This window comes from Protomyctophum parallelum, assembly GCF_964188405.1.
Source record: "Protomyctophum parallelum genome assembly, chromosome: 5".
Classification (NCBI taxonomy): Eukaryota; Metazoa; Chordata; class Actinopteri; order Myctophiformes; family Myctophidae; genus Protomyctophum; species Protomyctophum parallelum.
Window position 1 is genome coordinate 26,741,269 of NC_139702.1, and position 22,188 is coordinate 26,763,456.

The following is a 22,188-nucleotide window of genomic DNA, read 5'->3' on the forward strand; positions in this document are numbered from 1 at the left end:
GGCAGCCTGAAAAGTTTGAGAATCCTACTACACCATCATTATTAAATGGCTCTGGATATTCCTATTAGCACCGTGGTTACGAAACACTGATTAAATCATAGCTCGACTTAACCACTTAAGCCCTATCTATATACAGTACACAATCATGAAGCATGATGAATAGCTGATCTACAATCTCACAATGCATCTAGATCGGCTTTATGTTGAAATGTTTTAAAATATCCATCTATAATGACAGGGATGCAATGTATCATTCAAGTCTTTTTTCTGAACCCAGACAGATAAAGCATTATTAAAAAAAAACGTAGTTATAGATAAAGTTCTACTCAGACACATTGTGAGAGTATCATCACCACAGAGGTCGAGCCGATCAGACGCATGACAGTCAGGGAACGAACAGAAGTGAATTGGGACAGACTTTAACCCATTTAGGCCCGACATCGAAATAAAATAAAAAAATCTTGACAGTTTTCTGAAATACCTATGTTTCTATATGTATCTATATGTGGTGCTCAATATTCCATGTCAAGGACCCCCAGAATTATCTGTATTTGGCCGCGGACCCCCCATCTGAAAATATGGTGTTCCAGGGACGCAACGATTTGAGTAAAAACGTTCGCTCTGAAAGAATATATTTTCAAAGATTTGCGGCACATTTTCCAAGATTAAAAAAAAAATAGCAGACCTACAAGCTCGTGGCGCGCCACTCGGTGGCACGCTATGAGCTTGTAGATCTGCTATTTTTCAATAGCTAAATTATAACATAATGTTTAAAACACCAAAAGGGGTTCCCGACCTAAAATGGGTTAAAAGAAGTACAGTCAGACTAAAACAAACATTTTTGGCTCCTTGATTCAAGTCACCTTCTTCAGGAGGAATGATTTTTGAAATTGTTAGCTTTGAACATTTAAAAGTTCCATCTCAGTCTTATGCCTGCAGAGGAAATCCTTTGAAAGCAGGGGTCATGCATATTACATTTTCTCTCCCTCGTCTTCAAGGACGACGGCTGTCTGCCTTCCCCTCTGCCCAATATCGCCGTCAATTTCACACTGCTATTAAAGAAATGTCTTTTTGGCCAACCGACAAGACTGGAAATGGAATGTTCTGTGGTGGCCTCTAAATGCTTAATGTATATAGCCCATCAAATGGCAGGGTCACATGTTGAAAATAGCTGACCTACAAGCTCACAATGCGGCGCAGATGCGACGCATTGTGAGCTTGTAGATCCGCTATTTTCTTATCCTTCTGTCGTCGTACGACAGAAGGATAAGACAGGCTTAACCTGTGCAGTCTGTGGGTTAAAACAGAGAGTGAGCTTCTGTTGTTTCAGTCGAGGTCAATCGTAGGTCAATTCCGTTCCAGCGCTGGCAAATCCCTATTTGTTGACATTACCTTTTTTTTCATTTTTCTTGTTTTAACAGTCACAGCCGGGGTCTAACAGAACATTCATGTTCAGTCCACATCACATGGGAGGGATGGAGGCATGCGTGTGCGTCCAAAGACCTCATTCCAGTAGGCAGGAGGTTGTTGGCCTACATTTAGATTTTTTTTTTATCCACTCAATGAGACGAGCCACGGGACGAGCCATAGTCTCAAGCCTAAGCCTAACGTGTGCGCGGCTGTGCAAGCTGTGTCGCGCGGCGCTGAAAATAGATGACCGTTGCTCCGTGTGACACGTCAGAAGTCAGCCTCTAAACACGATTCTACTCTAGTTTATCGTTTATTGAATACGTTCAGTCCCGTCGCAGACGCGACACAGTTTTCTGCCCTACGAAGCGAGGGACTTTCGCCCTGGAAGACCTCGCCGGAGGGGGGGCGCCGTCTCAAGCAAACGTCTTGAGCCACGACGAGAGACGCCACCGAGCGAAGCCAAAGCGAGCAAGTTGCCGCGTCGAACGTTTGCGAAGTTCGCTTGAGCCGACCGACTCATTCATGGTGGCCGAGTAGTGGGGCAGACCCTCCCTTCGTGGGGCAAAGGAAAGGAGAGACTCTCCCTCCTCCACCCAGAGGAGGTCCAGGGGCGTTTCAGGCCAGGAGAGACTATGCCTCCTCCACCCAGAGGAGGTCCAGGGCGTCGGCCTGCCGCTGCTCCCGCTGGTGGATCCTCCGCAGGCGCAGGATGTACAGCAGGATGGCCAGCAGCACCACCAGGATGCACAGCGACAGCACGTGGTGGTTGTACACGAAGGAGGAGCGCAGCCAGCTGGAGCTCTGGTCCTTCCGGAAGGTCTCCTGCTGGAGGTCCCTGGAGAGAGAAGAGGAGAGGGAGAGGAGAGGAGAGGAGAGGAGAGGAGAGGAGAGGAGAGGAGAGGAGAGGAGAGGAGAGGAGAGGAGAGGAGAGGAGAGGAGAGGAGAGGAGAGGAGAGGAGAGGAGAGGAGAGGAGAGGAGAGGAGAGGAGAGGAGAGGAGGTGGGAGTTATTCTCTTGAAGCAGCGCAGGTGCTGCTCCTTAGACTTGTTTTATAATTCAAGGACCCTCGGCTTGGTGTATGTATGGGTTCAAGCATATTAAAATCTCATGAGAAATCTGTGCGATTTGTGAAAGAGTGTGAAAGGAGCCCCCCCTCCCACACACTAGTGCTGTGTTTCATAAACAATTAGCACGATATGTTTATGATGTTTTGGTAGCCAGACAGACAGCCAGTTTTAGAAATTGAAGGTTGATGTTAAAGTTGGCCATACCAGCCCGGACAAAAAATAAAGGGAGTCATTTTGTGTTTTAAAGGTCCGCTGACATGGGTTTTAAAAGGAGTCAGTAGACCCCTGCCTGACGATCTGAGGGTACGAGGATAGTCGCATGGTTTAGTATAGCTGAGATGTAACTTGGGGCCAGACCTCGCACGGCTATAAAAGTTGTCAATAAAAGCTTAAAAAAATAAATTCTAAAACTTACTGGCAGTCAATGAACGGAGGCCAGTACTGCAGGTGTAAGGTGTTCACACCTCCTATTGTACTGTAGATAAGACTATTTTCGGTGCATGCTTTCATAGAACACATGATGACCAAATGACAGAAATCAGTCGCGGCGACTGAGAACTTTATTCCATGCAAGTCCCACCAGGTGGAATAATTTCCAAAGCTAGGTCACCGACCTACAGCCGCTAGGTTGTCGACTTACAGCGGAGGGTCGCTGACATAGGAGACAAGTCACGACCTATAGGGGAGAGGTCGGAAGTCACGACCTATAGGGGACAGGTCGGAAGTCACGACCTATAGGGGACAGGTCGGAAGTCACGACCTATAGGGGACAGGTCGGAAGTCACGACCTATAGGGGACAGGTCGGAAGTCACGACCTATAGGGGACAGGTCGGAAGTCACGACCTATAGGGGACAGGTCGGAAGTCACGACCTATAGGGGACAAGTCGGAAGTCACGACCTATAGGGGGCAGGTCGGAAGTCACGACCTATAGGGGACAGGTCGGAAGTCACGACCTATAGGGGACAGGTCGGAAGTCACGACCTATAGGGGACAGAGTCGGCGACCCGGTCGGGAGTCCGAGGCAGATTTCGTCGTCGTCTATCCAAAGTTCTTTCCGCATTGTTGGGACCGAGTCACCGGACTCCGTCCGACGTACCTGAGAGGCAGGAATCGCGTCTTGAAGAGGATGGCTCCCAGGGTCCACTGGACCTCCTTGTCGTACACCAGCTGGGCCGTCTGCAGACTGCGGTAGTCCTTGGGGAAACGGAAGCCCGAGTGCAGGACCTCGTACATCCAGGCTGACTTGAAGCACTGGTACCTGGAAAACGGAATGTATGAGCCAAACGCTTCAGGAGTATACAGGGGGGAAATTATAACCATTCAGGCCCGACGTCGACATTTTAAATAAATGTTTTCTAAATCATGACAATTTTATGAAAGATTTGAGGCACATTTTTGCGATTTCTTCAAAAATAGCAGATCTACAAGTTTGTAGATCTGCTATTTTTAAATAGCTAAAGCAACACATAATGCTAACGCCAAAAGGGGTTCCCGCCCAAAATGGGTACAGTTTTACTGCCGGGAATGGTTTACTCCAAGTTACTGTCGTTGCTATATACGACATACCCGCCTTTTGTTTTATGTGTTTAATCCGCCGTATTGTAATAAATAAAAATAAACTCTGTCTTCGCCGCAGAGATAGAGACTAGATGGTTTCGTTTTGATGACGAAACCGGAAATCGTCACATGCTGTGGGCTGCTAGGGCTTCTGGGAAATTGAGGCCAATGCAAATGAATGGGGTACAACGCCTCATGGAGGCGGGTCTTGTGTGCGTCTTCCGGGTGCACCAAGATGGTGGATGGTACGATCGGATCACAACAAACCGAGGAACCTTTTTTCGCTGGATTTTCACGGATTAAAAGCCAAAATAATTCAGCGCATGCTCTAAAGGTAATTCAACAATCTCGGCAGTAAAAGGGGGTTGATTAAAATGTGGGTTACGCGTTTAAACCAGTCAAACTGTTTAAATGGCTCTGAATTTGACCCATAAAAACCCAGGAAAGCATGATCCGTGTCATTTTAGATTTGAGCTAGTATATAGCTATAGCATACGTTTTTTTCAGAAAAGGATTTAGAACATTTGGTTTAGAAAAGTGGTTCTCAAAAATTGCAGGTAGCAATACTGTCATCAAAGTTGGTGTTGTGACTTTATATATTACTTGCATGAGAGGGGGAGAGGTGTTTGAGCAGACAGTTTGAGGGTTCAATTGAGTTAAGAGGTTTTGTCCGAAGCACTTTTTTTACTACTTTTCATTGGTTCAATATCGTTTTATAACACAGACGTAAATTGTGTTCAATAGGCAATAGCACTGATTTATGCAAATAAATCAAAAACCTCAAAAACGGAGTTAGGTGGTTTCCTCCTGACAGCAACACAATTATCAATTTGGGGGTCCTTGACACGAAAGAATTTGAGAACTACTGATTTAGAAGACATTTGTAGAGCGGACTTATTTGTGGGCACCTAGAGCACGTCTCTCCAGGGCTTATGTCTCAGCCAGGTGCATGCCATTTCCCAATCAATCAGGCGATTGATTGGGAAATGGCATGCACCTGGCTGGGCAGATGCTTTTTACCACAGCACGGGCCAAGAACAATGTCCAAGAAAGCTGTTTGTATGCTCACTTGTGGATCAGTAACTATGCGCAAACTGAAATTCGAGCTGTGGACAATGTATTCTTCAAGAAAAGGTCTCAAGGTGCGTTAGTAGCTTTTATTGACTTTTGCGAAGGTTTGGATCAAGCCAACGCATTCAACCTCAACGACATTGTCTAAGAGTCACTCGACAGGACAAAGCTCTACAACAGCTCATACTGTAAGACTAACTGTCTTACCAACATGATCTACAACTGCTCTTACTGTAAGTTAGTTAACCAACATCTACAACGTTCCAAACGGCTTATAGTCTGTTCTCTGGGGATCCAATGCTGGCCATTTCTGTTTAAATGAGGTAACTGCCAGTAATTCATGCAAACAAGGACATTAAGTCTCACACAACCAGAATTAACACCAGACAGTGCAGAATCAGAACATGCAATATTTGAGTGATATTTAGTGATCGTAGCGAACTTGCAACACTAGAATGCATCGCTGACCACTCTTGCCCTGACTACACAAGCGAATGTGTTTCTACGCGGGTAGAAAAAAAAACCTTGAAACACAATTAAACTCTTGACATGAGCACAAAAGCCACATTTTCACAGGAATGTGCCTGCTTGTCTTTCCGTCCGTGCCTTTTTCCCCCTCCATATTGTACTTTCTATCCACACTGGAGGCCCTACAAAAAAACTATACATTTCACCACATGCTGCTATGTTGACACAGCTGTATTATAAGTGCATGCGACCCATAATCATACTATAATTAACCGAATGTCTGAGTATGTGTCCGTGTGTGTGTGTCCGTGTGTGTGTCTGTCAGAAACAGTGCCGTAAATCCTTACTGCCTGCACCAATCACTCCCACTTTTCACACAGGCATTGACCATATGCATATGGAGGGAGTAACGAATTACGAATTACAAACGCACCCGGGCGCAGTACCCTTCACGGCCACAAGGGGGGGGGGGGCAAATATCTCACAACGGGTAAGGACTAGTAATAATAATTAATAATAATAATTTGAAACAAAAGACAAGCTTTTTTGGTTCAATGTAAATTGTACATTGTCATGCACAAAAGGGTTACTTTTCAAGATTCAAAAACAAATCTACAGGCTTAAAGTACATTCCTTCGTGCTGCGTGTCGAGCTTGTGGATCTGCTTTTCTGCGACGCTGTACTATGATCAAGTAGTCATTTACTGTACTATTTACTGTAATATGATCAAGTAGTAATTTACTGTACTATTTACTGTACTATGATCAAGTAGTAATTTACTGTACTATTTACTGTACTATGATCAAGTAGTCATTTACTGTACTATTTACTGTACTATGATCAAGTAGTGATTTACAAAAAAAGTATGCAACTGGAGATGGGAGGTTTCTGCCCGTCAGCAACGATATCAAACAAAAACAAATCATGCATAACTAAAATGGGATTGCTATGTGTACTAAAATGTACGGCAATTTGGCTGAATTTATAGTGGACTAATGACTGGATTAGAGTCTACTCTAATCCCATCATTAGTCCACTATAAATAGGGTGTCATAAGTCTAATCATTAGACTCATCATGACACCCTGGATGAGATGAACTTACTTCAGTCTGTTGATGTCTGCCTGCTGGGAGAACAGCCTGCTGTCCAGACGCTGCTTCAGTTTAGGCCACTGGGTGGCGCAGTACTCCTACAGACAGACGGACAGACAGAGACACACACATGGTTAGGACTTATACCGGTTGGTTACCAGTGGCGCAGCGTTTTGAGCTTGTAGATCTGCTACTTTGATGCTTTTGTGTGACGCTGTAGTGTGATCAAGTAGGGCGTTAATTTACGAAAAAACACAAAAAGTTATAATATATTATACTTTGTTGTACGACGATGTTGCACACAGCGAATAAGCCGATCTACTGCACTTGCTCACAGAACTTCACATCACATATAAATGAGCTTGTAGATCTGCGTTTTTTTTTAATAGATTTTCAACTATATAATGACATGCACAAGATGGGGACGACAGCCAGTTTGAAAGTGTTTAATGTATTCGACCAAGCACGGAATAAATCAAGGTAACCTTGAAGTGTGATGATCGTGATTTGTTTAATATATTTGTTGTGTGCAGCCAGAGGGTATTAAAGCAAAAACCAACAGACTGAAAGTTGTTGTTAGGCTAAGTCCCCGACTGTGATTTGTGATACAGCGTGAACTAGCGCTGTTTCCTAAACAGTTGTTAGCGCATTAACCCATTTTGTCCTGACGTCAAAATAAAAAAAAACGTTCGCTCTGAAAGAATATATATACAAAGATTTGTGCCGCATTTTTAAGATTTTTCAAAAATAGCACAACTACAAGCACATAGCGCGCGCCACTCGGTGGTGCGCTATGAGCTTGTAGATCTGCTATTTTTCAATAGCTAAAGTATAATGTAATGCTTATAGTTAAAACACCAAAAGGGGTTAATTAACATATGTTGCGGTTATCAGTGGTGCTCAAACTCTTTCATGTCCAGGACGCCCCAAAATGATATAACGGCTCGTTAATCCAATTACCTTGGCATAGCGCGAGTACTTTCCGCTGTCGTACTGTCCTCCTATCCTCAGCACGTCTTCCATACAGTAGTAGAACTCGGAGAAGCCATAGAACTCACTGTTGCTGAAGTCAATGGGGGCCTGGAGACAAACGAACCACACAGGGAATGATGCCCATATCCATATAGGTCGAACATGGGCATGTAACGATTCATTGTACATCAATTTTTAAAAAATCGATTCAAACTGGTGACAATTTAAAAATCGTTCATCAATTAATAAAGTAAAGACGAGAATAATACAGGATCTGTGTAAGGAAATTGATTAAAAAAAAAATGTTTTCAGTCATTTGCTACTATATTGAAGAGGATAAGAGAGAACGCAATATTGTAAAAACAAATATATAATAATAATAAAAGAAGAAAATACTGGATTTGTGTGACAGAAATAAAATGTTCAGAAAAAATAATCACACCTGTGTGAACTGAGTGGTGCAACTCCCCTCTCTTTCCCCCCCACCCTCCCCCTCCTCTCTCTCTCTCTCATTAGCAGGCAACAGTGCAGCACTGTCTCTCTCTCTCTCTCTCTGTTTCTGGCACAACAGCGCCCCTACTGGTACTAATAGTCATACTGGTGCTCATTAACGTCACATAGTCACATAGGTGAACACGGACATTGCTGTCCCTTGGAGTGGTTGCACCACTCAAAAATTGTGTGTTTTAAAAAAAAACGTATCGTGAACCTTCCAGTATCGTTGTGGTTTTTAAATACGTCTTGGAACGGAAGGTTCTACTCTACCTGGTAGACGCCTCTCGGGGACATGGTTCCGTTGTGGAGGCCCAGGAAGGGACGCACGGCGCCCTGACACTGTGCCCAGTCCCCCTGGCCCCTCAGGTACACCGTGTGACCGCCACGGACCACCGTGTCCGACAGCTCCGCGGGGAGGCACGGGTCCATGAAGGGTTTATCTTCACTCAGACCAGTCTGAACCGTCAGCAACCTGCAGAAGGAAAAAAAAAAATCCAACGTAAGTGGGTGACAATATTATCACACGAAAGAGGGAGGATGACTGATTTAAGCAGTCACACCTGGCAAACTAGTCAAACTAGAACTGGACTCAGAGCTGGGTGTGGCTGTGCACCTGGTTAAATCAGTCACCTCCACAAACACTCAGGAGAGAGAGCCTCTGTCCGGACAGTGGAGAGCCATCTGCTCTCCTGGGTAAACCAATATTGTGAAGTTGTGACGCTTTCAAATGGTTATGCCCTGGCTTAAGAGGAACAAAAACAGCCTACTAGAGAACAACTGCCTGTGTCGTGTCCTTCCGTAACCTGGGTAGTGACCCACTTGGTCACAATTACCTACCTAGGTTCCATCCTGGAGGCAAATCTTTCCGCTGATAAAATGGCCAGCAACGTAATAAAAAAAAAGCACTAGCGTGTGGTTTTATCAGCTACGGTTTCAGAGTACGCCATTAATGAAAAGTGAAACTTGGTTTATATGTAGGATACAAAGCCTATTTTTATTCCGTGGTGGGCAGCAACATTGGATACTGTACTGCTGTAAATATATATACAGTATATATATATACGTTGTATAAATCCCACAGGATAAAGTTGCAGTCAATATTGTGGCTCTGGGCTCAGCTCAGCTGTCACTAGCGTCTCGCATGTCGCACACTGCACTGTGGTGACCCCATGCGTCCCCGAATGAATCACTCGTAGAACTAATTAAAGGGTTATAGCTATCCAATCTGAAAAGATCACTTGTCACTTGTCCCTCCCTGACATTTTAGTCTAGTTTTTAGTTTTTACGAAATTGTCGATATATTTCGTTTCAGTCACCATAGCTAGCAGGTTTTTATTTAATATTCGCCAGTGAAAAAAGGTAAGTCGACTGACATTTTCCGTCATAGTTGTGGTCGACGGAATCCACAGCGACGTGTGTGTATACCTGTTCTTGGCCATTGTGTTGTTGACCAGCATGTCTTCGTAGCGCTGCCGGGCCATGTTGCCACCGAAGCCCAGGAAGGTGGTGACGTAGACGCGGTACTCGTGCTGCGTGCGCTCCACGTCGCAGCCCAGGTTGAACTCCGCCAGCAGGCTCTTCCCTGCCTCCTCCTGGAACACACACACACACACACACACACACACACACACACTCTTAACGCAGAGCAACTTACAGTAAGCAAGAACAACACGGTAATGCATGCATATAAATGGTCATCCAAGATAATAAGTTAACAAATAACCTATCATTAAGTCTAACAGCAAAATATACGTACAAACAACAAATCAATAATGAACTGGCATCTTTGCTGGGGTTTTTTAATAGCTATAACGTATAAATAGATAAGTGGTTAAAATGATTGTGTTGTTACGTTAACTACTTTTGCTGGGGGAACCCCTGGACCTCCCCCACCACACACACACACACACACTTGAATTATTTTATTTGGATCTGCAAAAGAGGCGTAATACAATAGACCAAACACTGATCAGAATTAGGTTATACATTATATGGTCCAACCAGATATAGCTGCTGCACATGCTTAACACACAGAGGGAAAAGAAGAAAAAATAAATATATATATAGCACATTGTTGACATACTATTACTTGACACTACTAGACAGGATGTTTGTTTTGGGTTTTTTAAGCCACCTAGGGATAAAAGAAACAACAACACACACACACACACACACACACACACAAATATTTGACATGGTTAGTCACCTCATCTGGTGAACTAAAGGTGACAGCACTGGGCACCTCATAGGCTATCTGCAGCGAAGCCCCTCCCATATCCATGATGCCCACCGTACGCCGTCGGCTGATTGGCTGCTGGTTCTGTGACCCTGTCGTCACCTCAACCATGGCGTCTTCTGCTGAAGGGAATGGAGGAAGATTATTTCATTGTTCTCTTTTTTTAAGTCAGTGTTCATCGGTTTTGCACATTAAATTACTCCAAATGGTTATTTTCTTTGCACATGCAGTATGTATGTCTGTCTGTCTGTCTGTCTGTGTGTGTGTGTGTGTGTGTTTACAAGAACATAAATGCTGTCACAATTTCTGAAGTTAACGATCATCCTGCATCAGAAAATAAATCATTTTTTTGGGGTAAACTGTCCAAATCTATCAATTACAGACCTCAGATCATGAACGGGGTCACCAACAGTCCAACAAATATGTCCGACTTGGTCATGTCCGTCGCATTTTAATTTTATTTCGTTTTACACGCCGTTATAATGAATGTTCTTATAACACCCACTTTAATACTGAATGTCAAGTAAGTCTCCAGGTTTTCTTCAGAATATGTATGACAATTATTTACTATCACACTATGGCACATTAAGAGTCCACTAGTGGTCTAGTCCTCGTGGTTCTCAAATGTTTTATTTGCAAAGACCCGGGTCCATTTGGTTCCATTCGAACACTCTGTAACTCTGAGAGTCTCAGAGCTACTGGCCTGTTATGGTCATTCAGGAGCTATTTATTCATACATTTCTGGAAATATTTTTTGTCCACTCATTTTGTATGTCCGTGACAAAAATGGAATGTTGACAAAAATGTCCAAAAATGACCCCTGATCATGAAGCCTTGAATTCATGGAGATTTGTTTGTTTTTGTCGCATTCCTGAATGCGACGAAAACAAAAAAAGGTTTCCATGAATTGATTTTGTTTTGGTTACATTTTTGCTTATATGATGCACAAAATGGGGGATGCCAGGTTGAACGTGATTAAACCATTGCACACTCACCCTCATCAGCATGGTCAAATCTGCCCAGCACAAAGTTAATGCCAATCCATGCATACACTCCTGAGGTAGAAAAAGGCAGCAGTATTAACAGTATTAAGATAGCTGCCTAGCACACACATTCAGGTAGGCAAATATCAGTGGAGACAACACACAAGTGAATGCTCATCTGTAAACTGATACATTTATCTATTTCTGTAATAAAACAAAAACAAATCGTGTGCCTTGATGTGTGACTAAAGGAGACTTGATCAAATTTGCCCATGGCTCGACATTAAAACCAACTTACTGAAAGCAATGTGAGCATTCAATGATAATATCCAAGTAATCCCACATAGAAACTCACCTTCCTGTTTGCCAGATATGACCTCGGCATGTGACTGTGAGAACAAGAAATTAAACTCAAGGGGAACATCGGTGACCAGGTCCTCCAGAATGGCAGTCTGTTGGCTAATAACACACAGTACAGGTATACGTCACTCTAACGTGTAACGCATTGACATTTTGATCCAATGTTCACCTATAATGATTGGGACACATCGGCTGCGTAATTGCAGATACCGATCTCGTCGAAGAATATCTAATGATGGCTGATGTATCAGCCAAATGGATATAATCGTTTGGCTCTACTAAAAACTAGTGATGCACCGAATATTCGGCTAAAAATGCATTTTCGGCCTATTCGGTTTCGGCCCTAATAGGCAGAAAATATATCACTGAATAGTGTATGCAATTAATGCATTCAAGAGAGCTGAATAAATGTTTTATGGACCCATAATAGTGATTATTTTTCAAATAAAGTTTTGCCTTAACCATTTATTTAGCCATAAATCAGGTAGCTTTAAGGTATATATACATATTCGGATATTCGGTATTCGGCCAACTGTTTCCTATATTCAGTATTCGGTGCATCCCTACTAAAAACCTACAGTAGCACTCAGTACATGCACACACACACACACACACACACACACACTACATCTAAAACCGTACTTCTCTGGCAGCAGCCTCATGCCTGCGGTGCAGAGAATGTAGAGGGGGGTCTCCTTGTGCTTGGCCCTGGGGACGTGTGCTGCTGCAAAGCGGAGGAGTGGCTGCAGGTAGTCACTGGCTTTGGTTGGCGTTTGGCCCAAGGTGGAGATACCTGAGAGCATGATGATGATAACACAACGCTGGGTAAGACCCAGTGCTGACTGAGAGGTGATTTGTTTTTCTGGTATAAAAATCTAATCATTTAACTTTCACCCACTTGGTCCTGAGCTAGATGGTTCCTTGGGGCCTATATGAAGAAACAGTAAAACAAATAATTCTGTATTTTATGATGAAAAAGATCCATATCTTTGCACAGATTTTAAGAACACACCAACTACACAACAGGTGTCATAATAAAATTACTCTTGTGTGTAAGAAGCTTATGAAAGTAACAGGCAATTTGTTAGTTAGTTATCAGTACCAATTACAGTATGTTACAGATAAACTGTAGCTGTATAGTACCTACTGTAATAGCATACAATACATTGTTTTTTGGTAAATACATTTTTTTATAATTTCCATTTAACTCCACGTCCTCTCTATTCTTTATCCACTGGCACATGTAAACCGAATGAAATGATAAATCATAAAAAAGGTTGGCATTTTAGTAAACACGGCCCCTTTTATACCACACCCGTGAACAATTCAAATGAATACATGTATTGTGCAGCAGAAGTCTGCTTTTTTTCATGTTCTTAAAAAAGAAATCTTAATAATTATGGCAGCTGTTCAAATGTGCCAGAGGGGGCCCAGCCACCCTCGTGAAAAGAAAACATCATAAAACATAAAAACACAACATGTTCTGTGCTGGGCCAATCCCTTCTAGGCACATACTGAGCCGACTGAACAATCTAATCTTGAGTTGTGGGACTAAGATAAAAACAGCACATGGTATGAACCATGTTACCAGACAACATGCTACAGTTAACCCATTTTGGAATGAGGTCGATAGAAAGAAAAGGCTTCTAAATCCTAAAAATAAATCTGAAAAACCTGGTATGAACCATGTTACCAGACAACATGCTACAGTTAACCCATTTTGGACAGAGTTCGATAAACAAAAGGCTTCTAAATCCAAAAAAGAAAATCTGAAAAACCTGTTTCTATGTCAGTGGTGCTCAACCTTTTTCATGTCAAGGACACCCAGAATTATTGCTTATCTCTATTGGGCCACGGACCCCCATCTCAAAATATGTAGTTCCAGGGACCCCTCAGAAGCAACTTTCTTCGTTAAAAATGTTCGCTCTGAAATATATATATATATATAATTTGCAAAAAAACGTAGCAGACCTACAAGCTCGTAGCGCGCCACTCGGTGGCGTGCTATGAGCTTGTAGATCTGCTATTTTTCAATAGCTATGGGTTAACAAACCATACACCCAGGGGTCTTCAACGATTTTCAGGCTGAGAGAGAGAGATAAAGCAGGGACCGCCCTACATATTATGTACTTTTTCATAGATTTCATAGATAGCTTCATACTTGTTTGACAGCACTATGAATTCATGTTAATGTGTATTTTCAGAAATGTTACCTTAAACATAAACCCTTTTTTCCCCCCAATCTACACCAAACCTCTTTGACTAAAATAGCCAATCTACAAGCTCACAACTCCTCGTAGCGCGAGGCCTTACAGTAGTGGGAAAAGTACTAAAATGCCTTACTTAAGTAAAAGTATCAATACGGCAATGTAGAAATACTGCAGAATTCAAAATTGAGTTGAGTAAAAGTATTATTTGGTATAAAAATGTACTTAAAAGTACAAAATAGCAGATCTACAAGCTTACAATGCTTCACATCGCAACGCATTAGCTTGTAGATCGGCTATTTTCAAATGGCTGAAATGTATATAGGGCTGAAGTGGTTAATGTATGTTTTGAAATGATAATACAAATTTACAAAGTAACTTTGTAGATCAATAAATACAGCATATAACTAGAAAAAGTGCTCCTCGGGGCACAGGTCTCCACCAGGTCAGGTTGTGGCCTCCTGGTAGCGCTATAATAAGCCAATGTAAAAAGAGTGACATTTCTTCTTACGCCTTGGATGGCAATGGACCATATGCAGACCGCGTCCATCTAACCATATACTGTAAGTTAATGGCAGGGTGCTAACAAGGTGCAACTTCCCATTGGCAGCCCATTCATCCAAACAGAAAAGTCCTGTCTGATTGTATTACACAACATCAAACTCACGAACATTGCAGCTGTACGAAAAGCTTGAATTATTCTCTTTCTATCCTCAAAGTGTTTGTTTCATAGAACTCCACTGTAGACATGTTATGAGTTACTTTCTGTCCTTAACCTGGTCGATGCCAAATTTGGCACACACTCCCTGGATGCCAACGATGAACCTCTGCTCCAAAACTTCCAGAACAGCCTGTTATAGCGCCACCAGGAGGCCGACCTTTGAAAAACACATTACTCCTCCAGATTCTGTCCCAAAATCCCGCAAATCGTTGAACACTATCTCTATAGTCATGTATTCAAGACGGATCTGTCTGATATTTCATATTCCATCCTAATTCCTACTAGGCTGAGGAATATATCCCACCCTTTTCACATTGGCCTGTTATGTGCAAATTCAAAACAGGTGGTACACAGGGCAGTTGAGTGATATCTAATGAGCACTTCCAAACTGCAACACTTTGAAAAAAGATAATCACCTTTAACGGTGCCTGAGATTAGCTGTACACAGACGGACGGACACACACACACACACGGACACACACACACACAGTCACACACACACACACACACACACACACACACACACACACACACACACACAGACGGACGGACGGACTGCAAAACATACAGAGAGTATGTTTTGCAGTCCGTCCGTGTGTGTGCCTTCGGCCTGGTGGAGACAAAAATAAACAAGGCTATTACTTTATAACATAAGGACAGCTGATTACATTAAATATATTTGCACCAACTCTTTTCAGAACCAGGACATTCAACGTTGCCAAATCTTATCAAACCACATGTTGGAGTTGGGTTCGGGGCCTTGAATAGTTTCCAGGGGTTCCCCAGCAACATTTAACCTTATTTTATAGTATATCTATAGCATATCTACAAACACATTTTGTGACCTTATAGATGAATTATCTTGAATAATTAAGAAAATTATGAATAATCGTTTTGAAACATGTTAACAATACGAATCTGCTCTTATGGGGTCCATGGCACAAAGCTCTTTTCAGATTCAGGGTTCTACAGCCAAATTACATACATTTTGGAATGAACGTTTTTGAGAACAAATAGTTTAAATTGCTCCACTACTACTAGTAAATTAACTTGGTTACTTTACATCATTGAGGCGGTGTTTGTAGATCCGTCTATTTTTGGCTAAAGTGCTCAGAGTAGGGATGATTCAAGTTCAAGTGGTTAATGTAAATATAATATATACTGTATATATATCCTATCACACAAAGATTTGGCGGCCCCCTGTAATAACTATGACAGTACGTTTTAACAGCGGCGCGACAGCCAGACGAATCTTCCGGAAGTGCATTATTTGTCTATGGGACCCGGCGACTACCGGCGACAGCTGATGAAAACGTTTGAAATCTTTTGGAAAATGGTAAAACGTACTGTGAAAGGTTGCGAACATTTCCACCTAGTAGTGACGCACCCAAAATAGAGATGCCAGGTGGAATGCGTTTAATCCAAACGATAATAATCAAAAGGAACATGAGGAACACAAACATACATATGTCCATGCTTTTGGTTTATGTTCCGTTCACACACACTACATTCTGAGCTGATATTGGCCACGGCCCAGGCCAACATCAGTCAATCGCATGTGAGGACTCCTCAACAAAAATATACAACCCTCTGCTGCCATAATCTCGACATTATGTAAGCCAGTGATAAGAAAATAACCACACCACTGCAAGGAGCAGCGTAGTAGAGCACCACCACCTGAAATATGGGTATTTCCCTCGGGTCCAGTCAGTGATGCCGGCCTCCTGGAGGTCCCCAAGACCAGGCTCCCAACCTGGGGCGACAGGGCCTTCTCTATGGGTGGCCCCTCCCTCTGGAATGCACTCCCCAAACATATCAGAGACAGAGACAACCCCTCCCTCCCTATACCTTCAAAAGCGCCCTGAAAACCCACCTCTCCAGAATCGCCTTTCCAAGCTTATCTTTTGCTTATCTGAGTTTCTTTCCCCCCAATGAAGTAGTTTTCTTCTCTCCCCTGGCCCCAACACACATGTAAAGCGTCTTTGAGGTCTTAGTAGATGAATATCTGGAATGTATAGCACTTTTCTACAGTATGTGTATACAGACTACAGAGGAACATTTTCTATACCCATTTCCAAGAAGACAAATATCAACCTTTCTCACAAATTACAATACATATCCTGGGATAAATGGCTCTGGTTTCTGTATGGTGAACAACAAGGACAAGTTACATAAATTTAACCAATGTGTGGGTTCAAGCTTAGGAAAAAGATACTGTATTTAAAATGTGAAACAAATAAGTGTTTCACTTTAAGTGTTAATTCTTCCAATGATCCCTATGTTTATTACTTTGACCCAAACGGCATACACCGACACCGCTAGAGGCAAACATGTCTCTTTGTAAAGCCCAGTCCACACCAATGCAAAAACTTGCAGTTGCAACTCCTCCAACATGCAACTACTACTTGCAACCATTATTCCCAATGGCACTTGCAAGGACTTGCACTACAATTACAATTTAGGCATTTAGCAGACGCTCTTAATCCAGAGCGACTTACATTAAGCAAGAACAAAAAGCATGGGAATACATCACAAAAAAGCATTTATCATGAAACATGCGTAAGCTAAGAAAGTAACAGTGGAATATCTATATTATGAGACTATACATATAAACTATATATATACTACTATGCTATACATATGTACTATGGCGTGCTATGACTATATACAATGCAATTATAGTGCTGTCTACATAACATGCTATAAGTCTGTATCAAATGCTATCTAAGTCTACAGAAATGCTATCTAAGGGGGTAGGGTAAGTGCTATGGGCCATAGCACTTACCCTACCCCCTTAGTAGGGCACCAGTTGCACTGGTGTGGACTGGCTTTTTAAAACAGTTTTTTTTTTTTTTTGCGACTAGTTGCACTGTTTCATTACTTTCCACTTTATTTTCTGACTGGCTTTTTAAAACTGTTTTTTTTTTTTGCGACTAGTTGCACTGTTTTATTACTTTCTGCTTTATTTTCTGATTATTTTTACACGGTTGAGGATGCTCTAAGAACAATAATAGTAGTAGTATTGTGTCCATGGGACCCCCAGAAAGGTCCACACTCAACAGATGGGTCCATTATCAATAATCTGCATTTTGGGATGCAAAATGCACCCCCATTAGCATCACTGATAGTGTGAGCTGGCCGGGACACGCCCTCCCGTCTCCTACTAAACCTGATTTATACTTAGTTGCGTGTCGGTGTTGCAACTTGCATGCGTCATGAATATGATGTGTTGTGAGCTTGTAGATCTGCTATTTATTGAGCACGCAAACCAAGTATAACTGAGCTCTTCACTCACCAGGTTTGATCTTCTTGACCACAGGTCGGCGGTCGCGGTCCTTCATCTGCTTGATGTCCAGCAGAGTGTGGGGGTTCCCGTTGTGGGGGGGCCAGAAGTAAACAAACACCCTGGAGCCACTGCTGCCACAGTCCACCACCACCCCGTAGTTCAGAGACGGGTTGAAGACATCAGTGGCCTCCATGGTCTCGGCTATGGACAGGTATCTGTGGAGGAAGGAAGAAAGGGACCACGAATGGGGAAGAACAATTTGTTAGAGTTAATCATTCTGGCTTTGCAAATACAATGATATGATACAAAATTAGATAACAAGAATGGGGAAGAACAATTTATTTGAGATGATCATTCTGGCTGGCAGTACAATGATACAAGTTGGATAACAATTGTATGTTACCTGAACTCATTTAAGTTATTTAATTGTTGATTCAATATAATGCAACAGACATGCTCACATGTAGTGATATGCCGTTCAATCTATTCTACATTAGATTGGCTATTAATAACTTCTCTATCTCCTTCTATTCTCCAAACTTAACCACCGTCTTAAACCCTATACTTGGTTGATCAGAGTCCCACACAAGTGAAGTTTCTGCTGCAGCAGTCATCAAATATTAAACATTAAATATCTTTGCTGAAAATGAGTAGATCTACAAGCTTACAACGCTTTGTAAGCGTCTTGTAGATTGGCTATATTTTCAGCAAACGTTTTCCCCACCAGAACACGGATGGAATGGATGCCGGCGTTCAAGTCACTTTAGTGGATATTGTTTATAAGCTGGCTCACTTGTTGATGCGGCCCCCAGCGCGGTGGTGATGGTGGGGGCCCAGGAGCTGGTTCTCGTAGAGGCCCAGCAGCAGCAGGGTCATGCAGGTCAGCAGCAGCAGCAGGAGCAGCCTCTGCCTGGGGACACAGCCACAGTACCAGGAGGCCGGCACACAGGACAGGCTGATCCTGTGTGGAGGAGAGCAGTGTTGTTTTTGGCAGCAATTTTAGTTAGTTAGTTAGTTTTAGTCATAGTCTTTTGAATAGTTTCCATTTCGTTTTAGTCACATTTTAGTCACCTGGAATGTTTTTGTGTTAGTCTAGTTTTAGTCGACTAAATGTCATGCGATTCTAGTCGACTAAATCTACGGTTGATTTAGTCGACTAAAATGTATTTTGGCGGTCCTTGATGCCGTCGTAATGGCTGATTTTACACAACGCGTCGCAGAGCGGCGTGTTGTGAACTTGTAGATCGGCTATTTTCAGCATGCAACCAAGTGCAAAATGACTCATACTGGATCTCTTGTCCACTAGTCCCTTCCTAACATTTTAGTCTAGTTTTTATTTCTCGACGAAATTGTCAATATATTTAGTCTTAGTTTTAGTCATCATAGCTTAGTTTTAATTTAGTTTCCATTTAGTTTTCGTCAGTGGAAAAAGGTAGTCGACGAACATTTTTCGTCTTAGTTTTAGTCGACGAAAACAACACTGGAGGAGAGGAGACAGACCGACAAGACTGAGCAAACAATATAACAAAATGCACTATGGATTAGTATGGATAATGGACGTCATTCAATTATGACAATGGAATTAGAAAAATGTATCCGTCATGGCCGCTATACTACTCTCGTTGTTGCCTCCCACAATTTTCAAAAGCTTCCGTCATACAGTCTGGACTCTGGAGCAAACGGAAGCTCTGAAAATGAGCCGAGGATTTGACGCCCTCCTCGCCATTTCCGTTTCGCTTACTTTATACGGTCATGCAAATTTGTCCTGATATGAATCAAAATCGTCTGACAGCTTCCGTTCCCAGCTTTCGTGTAGTTCCAGACTCTATATATAGCATTCAGAGATTGTGGAATAGTCTCTTGCTACACGAGACTACCAATATACCAATACAAACTAAGGTTGCATTAAGTAACATGGAGATCTTCAGACCATAGCTACTATAAAGACATCTGGCAAAAGGTGTTATGATGTATTACTATTAGTACACAATATAACATTTGATTGTGATGCTGATGCATAAATAAGACACCGTCTATTTAATTTCACATATTGAGGGAAACCAGTAACAAACTGAACATGTTCTGTAGGGCATCTCTGTTGCCAGGATAATTTATACTCTCGTGACAACACATTGTGAATTGTCCAACAAATGGATGGTATGCATCATGCACACCAAAAAAGAAAACAAGAAAAAAAAATCAGGTGCAGAAAGCTATGTCATGGACACTTCACTGAATCCCCCAAATCCAACTTTATTTTCCGACTGTGATAGAATAAATTTGTGCTTTGGCGTATTCTATTTAAATGTACAACAGTACAGTCATATTTCCATACAACACATTGTGAAATCAATGTGCTTTGGACAAGGAACGACGTCATGTACAGGTGTTATCACACTTTGATAATTAACTTCCATAGTGCACTAGACTAGACTGCTGCATGCATCTATAAAGATAAAGCCTGTAATAACAGTGTTATGTAATAACTATAAGAATGGTAAGATAGGCTAAAAGCTATTCCTAAAAACAACTATTAGTGAAGTATCATATTCCTAACAACAGTGGTTCTCAAAGTGAGTCCGGGGACCCCCGGGGGTTCTCCAGGGGGGTCCCCAGTGAAATGATTGATGGTGACCAAATGGACCCTTAATAATATGGCATAGAAATCATCGGCTACATGATTTTACATGATTTTTCATGTAGCCGAAGTCACAACGTGTCGTAATGTGATGCTCAAAGATCACAGATCTAAGCTCACAGATCTGCTATTTTCAAAACATAAATTTGAATATCTTTTATGGGGGTCCCACCGTCCCACTCCCTGGCATAAAACATCTTCAGATGTGCTTCCATGAGCAAATACCAGTGCTGCCTTACATGCATTACCTTGCCATATGTTATAGAGTGGAATACAAGACTGTGCACGGTTGTTCAGTCATGGTGGGGTTTCTTCTGTTGCGCTGCATGGGAGGAGAGGAGAAAAGGAAAACACAGGTCCATGTCATGATATTGATTTGCATTCAATATAAACAGACAACAACAAACAAGACACACAAGCTACAGTTGTTATGTAATTTAACAAGTTGCCACCACATACCATCTGTCAAAATGAAATCAGCACATTTAGCCTGTTAGCTTTTAGGACGGCATGTCTTTTTCTTTGCCAGAGAATAGATTATAAGCCTAAAACTACCATGTTACAATTTACATATAAATGATAAAGTGTAGAGTTTTAGCTAGCAACACCAATACCGGCTTCCCGGGGCGGGCCATTATTCCATTGGTTACTTCCATATGGTTGAAATATAATGCAGTGATGTGTGTGATCATTTACTTACTGTGCGTTTCCTGTTCCAAGACTTGGTGAATTGGTGGACGTTGTAAATGTGTTATTATTTGTTTAGTGCAAAATGTAAAAAACTGCTTCCTCGGATTACTACAGAGGAAGCAGCCAGCCAGGCAGGAGAGATCATGTTGAGACGTTGAGACAGATGGGAAATGACAACACGACGTATTTAAATCCACCACACTACGTATATCCGGGTGGAGCTTGTTGTTTTTATAAGCCACGTCACATGTGCGCTGAACTACGCCCCCACGTGGACAAAATAATGCCCACATGACAGGGACAGTAGATTGTAGCCTAATGTAGAATGTTGTCACAGTGGTAAGTCACAAAGTCAGTACTCACAATTGTTTAAAAGTATCAATACTGCAACCTAGTACAAGTCCCGAATTCAATATGTATGAGTAAAAGTACAAAAGTATTGGTTTCGCCCACCCCTTTTCCCGCCCTCACTGTAGCCTATGTTTCTTTCCCCTTTTTACCTCCTCTATGATGATTTCCTGTTTTGACTATAGTTGTGTATATTCGTAGGTCTCTAAATGATTTGATGAATTGAAAATGGTAGGCCCTATTGTAAACAAGTGTATCTTTATGGTGTTGTCCACTCACAGTTTAATAACAGTTTTTGTATTGAGTTGTAGGCCTACTTGAAATGTACTGTAATTCTGCAAACTGTTAATCAATCAATCAAATGGTATCAAATGAAAGTACCAAAAGTATGAAGTAGGCCACTCATTGTGCAGGATGCCCCATTTCACAATTTTTCAAATGTATACAAAATATTCTGAAAGTATCAGATCTAGGCTAGCTCACACTCACAGTCCCAATGCTCGCATGGTAGATCGGCTATTTTCAAATAACCGAAATGTATATAGGCCTGAACTTGAAGTGGGCCCAAAACTTAACTTCCATATT

General features: G+C 42.1%; 1 protein-coding gene across 3 annotated transcripts; it reads right to left on the minus strand.

Moving 5' to 3' along the window:
- Nucleotides 1-757: 757 nt before the first annotated feature.
- Nucleotides 758-21,403, minus strand: LOC310859083 (ectonucleoside triphosphate diphosphohydrolase 7-like). 3 transcript variants are annotated; one of them, XM_083765460.1, is made up of 14 exons: nucleotides 21,266-21,403; nucleotides 20,814-20,887; nucleotides 18,721-18,888; nucleotides 17,937-18,142; nucleotides 12,356-12,506; nucleotides 11,709-11,812; nucleotides 11,366-11,425; nucleotides 10,341-10,489; nucleotides 9,560-9,726; nucleotides 8,405-8,606; nucleotides 7,628-7,747; nucleotides 6,680-6,765; nucleotides 3,577-3,738; nucleotides 758-2,245 (listed from the first exon to the last, which is right to left on the minus strand). In XM_083765460.1, the coding sequence occupies exons 2-14, from the start codon at nucleotides 20,819-20,821 to the stop codon at nucleotides 2,041-2,043; spliced, it is 1,788 nt and encodes a 595-aa protein (XP_083621586.1). In that variant the 5' UTR covers nucleotides 20,822-20,887; nucleotides 21,266-21,403; the 3' UTR covers nucleotides 758-2,040. The 3 variants fall into 3 exon arrangements, with proteins under 3 accessions (XP_083621586.1, XP_083621585.1, XP_083621587.1); XM_083765459.1 differs by having other exon boundaries at nucleotides 10,341-10,492; XM_083765461.1 differs by lacking the exon at nucleotides 11,366-11,425 and having other exon boundaries at nucleotides 10,341-10,492.
- Between the last annotated feature and the right edge of the window lie 785 nt (nucleotides 21,404-22,188).